The sequence below is a fragment of the Pinus tabuliformis genome, chromosome 6 (assembly GCF_031772625.1).
Source record: "Pinus tabuliformis cultivar Carrire ecotype Pingquan chromosome 6, CPIR1, whole genome shotgun sequence".
Classification (NCBI taxonomy): Eukaryota; Viridiplantae; Streptophyta; class Pinopsida; order Pinales; family Pinaceae; genus Pinus; species Pinus tabuliformis.
The window spans coordinates 976,103,597-976,116,219 of record NC_142292.1 but is presented as its reverse complement, the minus strand read 5'-3'; the positions used below and the strand labels follow the sequence as shown (position 1 = coordinate 976,116,219).

At 35.1% G+C, this 12,623-nt stretch overlaps 1 protein-coding gene across 2 annotated transcripts in view; it reads left to right on the top strand.

Annotated features, from left to right (window-relative positions):
- The window catches only part of LOC149262256 (Lycopene beta/epsilon cyclase protein), a 638,941-nt gene that overhangs the window by 170,745 nt on the left and 455,573 nt on the right, over positions 1-12,623 (top strand). For both annotated transcript variants that reach the window (XM_089423779.1, XM_089423775.1), the window contains exons 6-7: positions 64-147; positions 355-501. In XM_089423779.1, the coding sequence (XP_089279905.1) occupies positions 64-147; positions 355-501 (231 nt within the window). The remainder of the gene's footprint in view (positions 1-63; positions 148-354; positions 502-12,623) is intronic.

The window sequence follows — 12,623 nt, the reverse complement described above, 5'->3', positions numbered from 1 at the left end:
AGGTCAATCTATGATATATCCTCGATTAATCATGATTCTCTGTTTGGAATTTGAAAATTCCAGGTGATTAAACTTGATAATGGGGAGGCTTTAGATGCACGCCTTATTGTTGATGCAATGGGAAACTTTTCCCCTATAGTAAGGCAGGTATGAATTCTTTTTTTGAAAACTACTTTGACTTGAGGAGTAACTTTGAATAGCTTTGTGTTGGAGGCTTTTATTTGTAGAATTACTAACAGTAATGAAATCCATAATCTTCGATCATAAACAGGAATGCATGTGGAAAGGCTAGATAAGTACAAGGTTCATATTTAAATCTATTGTCTAGTTATTAAGTTTTTTTGAATTATGCAGATAAGATCTGAACAAAAGCCTGATGGAGTTTGCCTTGTTGTTGGTTCTTGTGGTCGTGGTTACAAAGAAAATTCTACAAGTGATATAATTTATACAAACTCACCTGCAATAAAAGTCGGTGAATCAAGGCTTCAATACTTTTGGGAGGTATTATTGTAGTAATTGCATGAGTATTGGTTACGAGTTCACAGGAAAAGTACATTTGATTCTTTTGAGTGTTTCACAAGGTCAGTTTTAGAAGAAATGGATAGGACAATAATTTCATGTAACAAAGGTTTTATTGTGTAATAATTGTACAAGTTTGTTTTTTATTATATGCAAACTGAAGAATTGCTTTATGGTATTGATGAGGGTATAGTGATTATTTCATTAAAAAATAGCTTTATTGCTAGCAGAAGTAAAATAGATGTATACCATGTATGAAAAGAATTGAGCATTCCATTATTGTGATATGTTAAGCATGTGGCTAAAGCTAATTTGCATTTGTATAAAGCCAATTCCAAGATATAAACCTTTGGTATCGGAAGCTACTTAATTCATTTGACAAAATTATTAGTTGAGAACCAAGGTAGGACTTCTGAATACAGGAAGTACATCAATTACCTACATTTAGATGACCTTTTTTGTTAAATTTTGCATAAATATCCAAGTTTCAAAATCATTGGACGACATGCCCATTGCCCACCAACTGGTAATTCATTGTTTGTTAATTGTAACAAACATATGCATTCACTATGTAGGCTAGATTAGATAGGCTTGAGCAACATTAATTAGTAATAGTGGGTTGGCCTTAGCTGGGCCCAATTGACGTGTACCCTATTACTGATCCGATTAGTAGGGCTGTGTTGTCGCCTAAGATGTACACCTAAATGTGGGAAAAGTTTCCAACCCCACAAAATATAATCTTTATGGCGCAACATTTAGAGCAGGGGCTGTCACCTATTCCCCGCTCACTCTGTTTAAGCTCTCTCCTAGGTAAGCTAAAGGGGGTAGTCCCTAAGGATAAATTATAAAGGAAAAATTGTTGTAAACATGTTGGAAACAACAAGTTCTAGGAGATAAAGGCAAGGCAATTACCTGTCTAAGTAATTTGATTTAAGATTAATTAGCAAGTATGAAAGTTAATGAGCAATGTAAATGATAGATTCAATTAAGATCAATATGGGATTCAATAAGATAGACAATTAAAGACCAGTGCCTTATAACAATGCTCAATATAACACTTGCAAAATAGAATGATGTTTCAAGTCACAAGATAGGCAGTGCTGCAAGACAAACGTTAGTACAAGATTATAACACAAAATTGAAATATGAGCAGTAAAATATAACTTGCAAGATAAAAGAAACTTCTACTTCTACTTCAAAGAGATGCTCAAAGTAGATGGATCAATATCAAAGGATAAGGAGCAAGTAATTCCAATACAAGTACAAGAAAGATATAATATTGCAAGTAAAGATAGATGCTCACAAATCAACAATGTCTCAAATGAGATGATGTTAGAATGAATGCAAGACTAAAATTATGTGAGATGCAAGACGGCATCTGTAACATATTTGGCATTGAGAATCCAGAGATAACGCTACAAACAAGGCAACCTATTTGGCTACCGTTCCGACTTGGCAAGATCCTGCCCGCCGTGGCCGTATACGTCGGGTGAATGAAAATTATATAGACAGTGATCAGCCCACTGACATTTCTCAAATTCTGCGTTGCAACAAATCGTCCTAAACTCGGACGCCGTATTGTAAAGCGAGTATGTGTTGAATCTCAGAAATCTGGGTGTTTGCCTCTGCCTGCCTTGCCACTATGACACTATTGTAACACTCATAAGCGCGTCATCACTACACCTAGATCTAGAATGCAAATGCAATGTTTCAATGAGATAAAATTATAACAAGATGCTTCAAAAATGAAATACCAATCTGTAATGACCCACTTATAGTAAATTAAAATTTATGAAACTAAATAAAATTAATTAAGTTAAAAATTAAAAATTAAATAAATTAAAAATTAAATCATTAAAATAAATAAATAAACTTTATTTCAAATTAAGATATTCAAATAAAATAAAATCAGATTTTGTTTATAAAAATCAACACGTATCATAATTTGGACACGGAGATGGAGGAAGTTGGTAAATGGAGACTTATAAGAAGGAAGGGGCAGTTGGAGGAAAAGGGGGAGAAAGAGGAGGAAAATTGATACAGAGTTTATGTGGAACGATCGAGCCTTGCTTGTTTTGAGGTTTCTGGGCACGGGGGAACAGTCTGCTTCAACTGAGAAGCTTACTGGACTGAGTAAGCGAGGTTCTGCTCAGTTTGGCTGGGTGGTTTCGGTCTTTTGGTAACCGAAATAGGAGTAGTTTGAGGTATCATCAACTGCAGGATTACAGGTAAGTACTCTCATCAGTTTTGTTAGTTAAATTTATAATTCAGGAAATGTTATCATAGGCTCATGATGTTTAATTTTAGAAGCCTTTACTTTTTTCTACAATGGCTGTAAAATTCTGTACACACCTTACATTAAAATCTTGAATAGCCATTACATTTGATATCAGAGCGAGGTTCAAACTCTCGAATCTGTTTCTGTTAAGTCCGTTAAAGATATGGGTGCCTGATTTAAAAATCTCTAAAAAAAAAAAACAAAGAATAAAGAGCCAAAAGTTTGTGGCAATATATTAAAGAAAATCAAAGTTCACTCGGAAAATATATAGTCGTTACAATCCTTAAAATGAACTCTCTCTAAAAGAAGAGTGCACTATTAATCAAGTTAGCTAAAAATTTGAATAACTAATTCATTGATGGCCTTCCTTCATCAGTAAGTTAATTCAAATCCTTGCCCAATGATTCAAAACCATCGGCAGCAACTTCTGAGCATGGGTGCAATATGGTTAGATGACAATCTTCCTTTTTGTCATCCCTATTCCGCTTGGTGTTCACAAGTTGAACAGAACTTATACTTTCTTGACTGTAGAGTTTATCTTCTTGGATTATTTAGCTTCAATCCGAGCATGTAAGCATCACCTTCTTATAGACATCGGAGGTAACTTATGGGAGTGAACTCCATAGATGCTATCAGGCTCATTAATATTTGTGGTTGCTGCTGTCAGCACTGCTTTATGATCTGGTAACTGCTCTTTTCCTTTTCTTTATTTGCATCTCTGCCCTCTGAAATGATTCTGCATTTTCATCCACTCTTCCATAGTTTCTGATTCTATCACCCTTACTGATTTGTGTTTCCAGTATCTATTAACTATAGTAGGTTACTATTTAAGCCTCTGCAAAAGCCTCTATGGTCCCATACAACTCCTCACAAGCAAAACATATTAACCAATTCTTGCATAAACAATCCCATTAATCCCTCACTCTTTCTACATCCATCATACTGATTCTTGATCTGCTCACTACGCCACTTGCTATTTATAAAATTTGGAGAAGAAAAGCAGGATCATCACAATGGAGGAGACGAGTGTAATGACACCACCAGATAGAGTCCTGCTGTAGAAATCCTCATTGATCTTTGGAAACGCGTCCAGCTGCCGGAGCCTGTTGATTACTTGCATTTTTACCCCCTAAATTCCTTCCGTTTATATTAGAAATCTGCCCAAATAATCCTAGAATGAGTATCCTATGTGCCCTATCAACCAGGGCACCTCAAACAATTAAACGTCAAATGATTTGTCGAAGAAAAGAGAATAAGCTTTCGTCACAGGTCTGCAGCTCCCTCATCTTGGATTCTTCTCCTCAATTTAATTATGTCCAAAGTGGTGGCCAAAGCAGCAGAAGGAATGATGACATATCTCTTCCTGTTGCCATCATCATCAGAGTCGAAATGAAATTTCTCACCCAATTTATGGAATATAACAGAGCCTTGGGTGCGAGAGAGTTCCACTGCACCGCGAGATTGCAAGATCACACGTTAGCTTCAATTACTAACATCATTTTCCAAGCAATAAGGCAAAGTAGTGAAGGTGGATGTGTTATGTTTCTATAGCAATGCAGGCCACCGAAAATTTACTGCGTACGGTGTCAAGCATCCAGTTAACAAACTAAGCGTTGAGTGAAGGGGAAATATCATAAAACAACCAGACGCCAATCACCTTCGTAAAATATGTCAGCGTGTTATTATGTAGACGCGCGTACCAAACCTGGGTTATCGTGGCCAAGGAAATAATTTTATTAACGTTCAGGTGTCAAATATATGTAAGTAACCACCGGGAATAAGAAATAAACGTTAACCTAGTGAAGTTTCAAGGTATATCCAAGCCAACGATATACCATATCCAAACTTTAATACAAATCCATATCACATATATGTTATATATATATTATATGATGTTAAATGCGGAACTGTCGGGTAATGTTATAAGCCATATATGATATATTATATCATAAATATATCATACAATATATATCCAACCATATCCAGCATTAAACTTACCATATCAAAATATGCAAAATTTATGTCAAACCGTGTAGAAGGCAGAAGGGTCGGGCGGAGGTTTGAACCACCAACCTTCCAAAAAAATTATTATATAAAACGTGCCACCTTCGCACTTGTGGCTCCGATGTTGGGGACATCTTAGCTATCACTCGGGTCAAAGCCACACATAGAAAAAAAGGGCCAAGTTTCTGCAACAAGAAAGTGTGACCATACTGTAGAGGCTGAGCTGCGTAAATTGAGAGAAAGTCGAGTAAAACCCTAGCTGCGAGTCGTTTCAGAATTGATTCGCACACAAAGGGAACTGAATTTGTTAGTGAGTAGTAGAGATCCGCTAAAGGTGGAGGCTGTTGCATGAAAAGGGAGCCCATAGATATGAACTCTGGCTGCAGCCACTGGGAAAGGTATGTCGAATATGGTGAAGGAGCCGTCAGGTGGAAGAAAGCCACAGAGGGCTATGTCGAGCAGAGTGAGGGCCGTCGCAGCATAGGAAGCCGTCAAAGTCCTTGAGCTAGTTCCCCGTGTGTAGAAGAAATGTTATTTGTAAAACCCTAGCCAAGCCGTGTGCAGAGGAGGCCGAGTTGTGACTTGTGGTTTTACCCCGTTCTAAGGCCGTGTCGTCACGTGCCATTCAGATAGTGCCAAAATCTTAAATTTTTATTATTTATAGGAGATTCCGAGCCAAAATAAATCTGGCAGTACTCATGGCTGCTTTGACTCTTCGTAAAAACTAATTATATTTGCTGGAACATTCCTGTCTTGAATCAAGGACAAGAAAGTGTCAGTCTCCGAACATTCTAGACTGCAAAACTAATGCACAAATCAACTCCAAATCAAACTGCAATAACCCCTTGAAACCCAAATGAAAACCCATTCAGATTGCGATATGAATGCCAACAAAATGAACTTTACTTCAAAGACAACAAAACTGTAGCAACATAAATCCTGCTCCAGCCCAGAAACAAATGAATAAAAGAGAGTAGACTCAATATAAAGGAAATGGATTATTACCCAAAAAAGTTGAACTTTTCTGTCACCAGAGTTGAACCTGTAATAACCATATGGTTGAAATTTCTATAGGTACTTGTTCATTGACCAAGTGGAGAAAACCATCCATATGCACACAAGTCCAAGGAGACATGGTGTGGAAGTCTGATGAGTCTGCAAGTGTGAATAGTGAAGCAAACATCTTCAATAAGTTTGCAATAGAATCCTCTGAAAATCCATTCTTCCCATAATTCAAGCCACTTTCTGTACTGCAATGGCCTGTATTCCTCACTCCATATGACAATATCTAGCACCAGGACTACTTCTAAATTCTAATCACTTGCAGCAAGCTATTTGCTTCTTTCAATTTATTGAAGAGAAGAGTTTGTAATAGCTAGATCATTTCATTGTCCCCTCAGAAAACTGAGGTAGTAAATTGAACTTTCAGTCATAACCATAAACTTTGAAAACCTTCCAACATTCCACTTAATCAAGTGTACATGCTAATTACTAATGTAAACTCAGATGAAATGATCATAGGAGTGAAGATGGCCAACAAAGAAAAATATTACCAGTCTTTGCAAATATAAAATAGAGGCTCCATTAGTACTCTCATATCATCACTTCGTTATGACTGGTGAGAAGCCTCACTGTTATACCAATAAGTATAGAATAGCATAATAATTCATGTCATCCCTGGGTTTTGGCATTCTTTGCACTAACAACCAGTGATATTGCTGTTGGAAAACTCCCAGAAACCATTACTTTTACACAACTCGTGGGTAACATCTAGCTCCTATTTGGGGACATGTGGTTCTTGAGCTGTGCATGAGAACCCCAAAATTTCATAACCCCATCTCTCTTAGATTTTGCTCAACATATGAAATAGAACTACAGCAATTTGGAATAGCAAATATCAAGATATGGAAAAAAGAAAAAAATGAGACACAATTTGCTGAAGACACAGAGAAACAGAATATTCTTTCGAAAAGCTTCTCCCGATTAATGAGCGAAATTGCAACCTTCGTTTCAAATTCCGTTTTAAAATAAAATATTGACACTAAATTTTCATTTCAAATGCCCTATTAATAAAATCAAAATCCACCATAAAATAACAAATGCCTTATAGCTAATATTTAGCTAGTAACAATTACTTAATTTTTAAAAAAAATAATAATAAATAATAAAATTAAACCATCCAATCAGTACGTACAGGCTACAAGTATGATTGAAACTGATATCAGAGTGTAACTGTTCATGGTGGTTTGAAGCTAATTATAAGGATAGTTTCTCAAAGGATGCCAATGTCCATACAATCAGTTCAGCAGAAAGAAAATGCTACCTAGAGAACAATTTATACCTCAGATTACATAACGGATATTTCCCAGACATATTGGCATGGAAGGGAAGAGGGCCTTTGGCATGTAGATTTAGAAGATTTAAAAAAAAAATTAATTATCTGTCCATAAAGAAAACATAGCCTATAGTTATAACCACTAGGAAGCATGTACTTGCTGGATTAGCTTCCAAACTCTTGGGTACCATTTCCTTATAAATTGATACGTCCTTCTATAAAACTGCTCCTTACGAGTTCGCAGAAGTCCTTGGTTCGACGTTGTTGACTGGTCAATGTTATTTAGTTTAAAGTGTCAAATTCTGGAGAAGGTTGCATTAAGCATTCTCAATTACCAATTGATATTTTAAGTCCACCAAAAACCCTTTGAATTCTGCAATATGTTATGTTAGCTGATTTTCAATTTCATGGATTATTGCAATAAGTTTAAAGAGGCAATCCCTGTTACAGTGGATGTGTTCTTCATTACTTCTTAAATACTCTGTATTTTTGTCAAATTCTCGAATCCATAAGTTGCCCTGTAGAAATAACACCCTCAGCAAGTAAAATATACACTGTCAATAGTAACTGCCGCATTCCTTGTACCTTGTGAGCACTAAAATTAGGAAAAGACAAAAATGGTTGATTTGGACTCTTCTAATGTGAAATTTAATGGATCTAGGAAGAATTTAAGATTTGCATGAAGGGAGGTGTTTCATATTATATTATATTTCAAAAAAAAAAAACAAGGATGATAATGTACCTCTAAACTCTTTTAATCAAGCATTCAAGGAATCTTAAATTTCGTGAGCAGAAAATGGCTGAGCTAATATGAAGACACAGTTATCTACACAGACAACACATAAATTAAAACAGAAGTGATATTCTGAGTTGAAAAATTCTAGTGATTCAGTGCGTGGTAGTTGAAGAGATGAAGATAGTGCTCCTGACATTTCTGAGGAGAGCAGATTATTGTTCCCTGTTAACACTCATAGAATTGAGATTTTTACAACAACCGTATTTTGGGGAAAGAATTTCAGAATGCACATTATGATACTGAAGAATCTCTCAGCCCTTCTGTAGAAGCAGTGAGAGAAGACATTAATGATTCCTCAGTGTTTGAAGGCAATATTTTGGCAGATGAAGAAACACACTTGGATTTGTAGAACCGATATGTTGAAGCTTTTTTTACCATGAATCTCAGGACATAGAGAGAGATTTCCTTAAAAGAATACTTCCAATTAAACTAAGTGGCTGGTATATCTTGAATAAAGAATAAAGATTGGGACTTAATGGATAATTTGTTTAAAATATAAAATAATATCAACATAGCAATACAATTGATTCCAATTAGTAGGTTATATACCTTATCCTCTGTTATGATAAAGTCTGAGAGCATTGACTTGATAAAAATGATGGGCAAACAAAAATATACGGACAAGGGAGGCAAAGGTGCTTCTATAGCAAAGTGAGACATAAATCTAAAACAACCATGGAAGTACATGTTGAATGTTATATTAGTAATATAGACACTAGAGGTACAATGGAAATGTACAATGGATCTAGCGAATTGGGCTCTTTAGAGGTCATCGCAGGATCCAAAATTCCACAATAATACCTATGAGCTAGTGAATTTGTAGAACAAATATTAAAGCTAGTACAAGTAGTCATAAGTGATATTATGGAAAAATAAGAAGCAAGAAAAAGTCATAAAGCTACATATTTTCTGTTGTAAACAAAACAAAAACATAGGAACTCAATTAAATTTAAGCACAGCTTATCATCCTGAAACTGATGGGCAAACAAAAAGAGTAAATCAAGTACTTGAAGATATGTTGAGGATGTATGTCATGGATTAGCTATTTGGGAAGATACGGAGATTATATGTCAAAATTACCCCAACTTGTGTCAACTTTGAAGAAACTTTAAACCATGTTTTGTATATATTTACTTTACTTTAATCAGAAACTCAGAACCATTTTAGAATGACCATATATAAACATGAATTTTTATGACATGATATCTGTTTAATTCCACTAGTACATGGATACTAAGACGGAATATGTTATTGATCTTACTCAATTATAGTTATCTGGGTAAAGTTTAAATATTTGAGTAATTTTGATGGTGATGAAAATTAAGATATTATAATTTTGTTTCCTTTATGCATATCAATATAATTGATGAGATAGAAATCAAAGAATGATTACATTTTAATATGAAAGCTAATGACATGAATAGAATATGGCAAAGTATGTTACACTGTAGTTGACATGTATGAATTATACATAAGCTATTTGTTTTGAATATGTTAATGCACATTTTATAAATGCATGGACAAGTGTTTATGATTGCAGATAATATCCGTTACCAAAATGACCACGTGATGACAGAAACTTTAGAACAATTAAGGCTCAAAGAGATTCCATGATAGGGTATTAACCCTGATTCTACTGGGAGGGGTGGAGGTGTTGCCCACCGTTTATCCTCTGAATCCTGGAGTCATGGGAGGACTGTGTGAGCCACGTTCCCCTAGACGTGTGATGATGACTGTCGGATGCCTACTAGGGATCAGGTCGGTATAGCCGACGCTGTCATCCTTGGAGCTTATGAATGGTTAGGTCAGTATAATTGACGCAATGGCATACTCTAGTAGAGGACGGATAGGATGAGAGCGGAAGAGATTAGGAAGGATAGGATGTTTATAGAATAGCTGAAAATCAATTGAGGTAGAACATGGATATTATAGTTGTAAAATATTAAAAATATTAAAGAAAATAAATTCAATTTTGTAATATAAAGACCTATATACTCATAATAATCATTAATATATTTTAGAAACCCTAACTTTGGGACGAAGTTTTTGGAAGGAGGGATGTATGTAATGACCCACTTATAGTAAATTAAAATTTATGAAATTAAATAAAATTAATTAAATTAAAAATTAAATAAATTAAAAATTAAATCATTAAAATAAATAAATAAACTTTATTTCAAATTAAGATATTCAAATAAAATAAAATTAGATTTTGTTTAGAAAAATCAACACGTATGACGTATCATAATTTGGACATAGAGATGGAGGAAGTCGGTAAATGGAGACTTATAAGAAGGAAAGGGTAGTTGGAGGCAAAGGGGGAGAAAGAGGAGGAAAATTGATACACAAAGTTTATGTGGAACGATCGAGCCTTGCTTGTTCTGAGGTTTCTGGGCACGGGGGAACAGTCTGCTTCAGCTGAGAAGCTTATTGGACTGAGTAAGCGAGGTTCTGCTCAGTTTGGCTGGGTTGTTTCGGTCTTTTGGTAACCGAAATAGGAGCAATTTGAGGTATCATCAACCGCAGGATTACAGGGAAATACTCTCATTAGTTCTGTTAGTTAAATTTATAATTCAGGAAATTTTATCACAGGCTCATGATGTTTAATCTTAGAAGCCTTTACTGTTTTCTGCAATGTCTTTAAAATTCTGTACAGACCTTACATTAAAATCTTGAATAGCCCTAACACAGTCTACTTATGATCAAAATTACTTTAAGCACAAAGAGAGATTAGCTTATGACAATGATTCAATGAAGCAAGTAAAGATTACTCAATGAAACAAAGTGAATTAGAGAAATGTCAAAAAATAACATAGGTGCTTTGAATGTAAAATGCTCTTAATGTGAAGTTGAATTATTGATTAGATTTTAAAAAGTTACTTCACTTATAGTATGCCTTTAAGAGTGTTTGAGAGCAAATGTAAATTTAATAGCACAAGTAATTATTTAAGAGATGGCAGATGAGATTGCTCAAGAGATCTAATAGCTAGAGATATAATACTTCAATCTAACACAAGTGAAATGAAGACAAAAATTCGCAAATGTAAACTAGACGAAGTAATGAACATGAAAAAGGAACAAATATAATGGACGCAAGAAATAAGTTAGCGATTAAATCTAAAGATTATGATGAAAACTAATCTAAGAAGTTAGTCATCACCACAAGAAATCCTCCCTTTTAAATAAGGAGGTGGGATACCAGGGGAATAAATCCCAAGTTCCCCTAAGGAATAATTATTTTATCAAAAAAATTACGAAGAGAACTCTTTAGAAAAAAGAAAGGGTTTAATGTCTCTAAGAATGGTTTACAAAATAATAACTTTAATAACAAATACCCTCTCCTTGAGATGTAAATATGGAAAAGATAAATTTTGAAATGATATAGCAATAGTTTATGATGAGATTTCCTCAACCAATAAATTAACCCTTCTTCCAAAGATATCAATTAAGGAAAAACTTTATAATGATTTTCTATAATGCATCTATTTCTCAATTCCTTATTTTATTTTCGTGACATATTTTATTTGTGAAGAATGCATCAATGAGTTATTTGATATTTGTCGTAAACAAATAAACTGCTAATCAATTAGGAGAATAATTTCTAGTTGTTGCATTCGTGGAAATTTCACAAGCTATTACTAGCCTTGTTTGGTCATAGGATAGATGATAGTGATACACTGCGACAATCATAGTTGCATCAGACTATTGTGACATTTTCCTTGAAATGCAACAATTAGAATTAATTCTTCTAATTGATTAAATTATGCAGTTTATTTTGTTACGACAAAATAACGAATTAGTCACACTCCAATTTCTTGACTATAAAAATGTTGCAGAAAATAAAAGGTAGGAAACTGAGAAATATAGAGCACACACACAAAAATATGACACCGTTATTTTTGGACAGTTGTCCTCGAAAAAACCTCAAATGTGGGAAAACCGGTGCAACAGATGAGGATTTTATTACTATGCAGCAATGAAAATCTACGTACAGTTTGGGTGCCAAAAACTAGCAATCCTTTATAAGATAATCTAGCCACAAAAATTAGTGAGACAAATTTTGTCTCACTTGTCACTGATCCAGCTCCACAACTGGCACAAATTGGGCTGCTCGAAACCCCTGCGTCAGCCTCTGCACTGCCTATGCACAGACCAAACTTGCATTTCCTGGAAGCTGCTTTGATCAAGGCATCCAACCCAACTCAGCCTGTGAAAATGACTCACTAGCTCTTCCAGTATTTTTCCCCACCTCCAACAACTGAATCAACCCTTACTCTAGCTGAATCGAACTCCTCCTTTGAGGCTGCCGGTGCAGTCCCTGTGCAGCCTCACTGAGGAAAACTCGGCTCTCCTGTAACTAACTCTCCAGAACTGGAATCTCCTTTGGAATCACTGTCCCTGCTTCCTCTCTGTCTATGCATCCCCTCTAGCTCAAACTCTTCTTACTGGATTAGTTGTTGCTTTTGGATAGATCGATTTATGCTAAGGAACTCGACCTCTAATGTGTCTATCTCCAACCCCATCGACGTGCTCTTATAATCTCTCATTGGCTCACCAACAACCATGATTAGATTCCCATCAACGACTAAGATCATCTTTGAGTCAATCCATGTGAGTTTCTAGAGAATTCTCACCTTTCTCAATTAATTCCTCTTAATTAATCATTTTTTCTAATTTAGACGTAGGAAAAA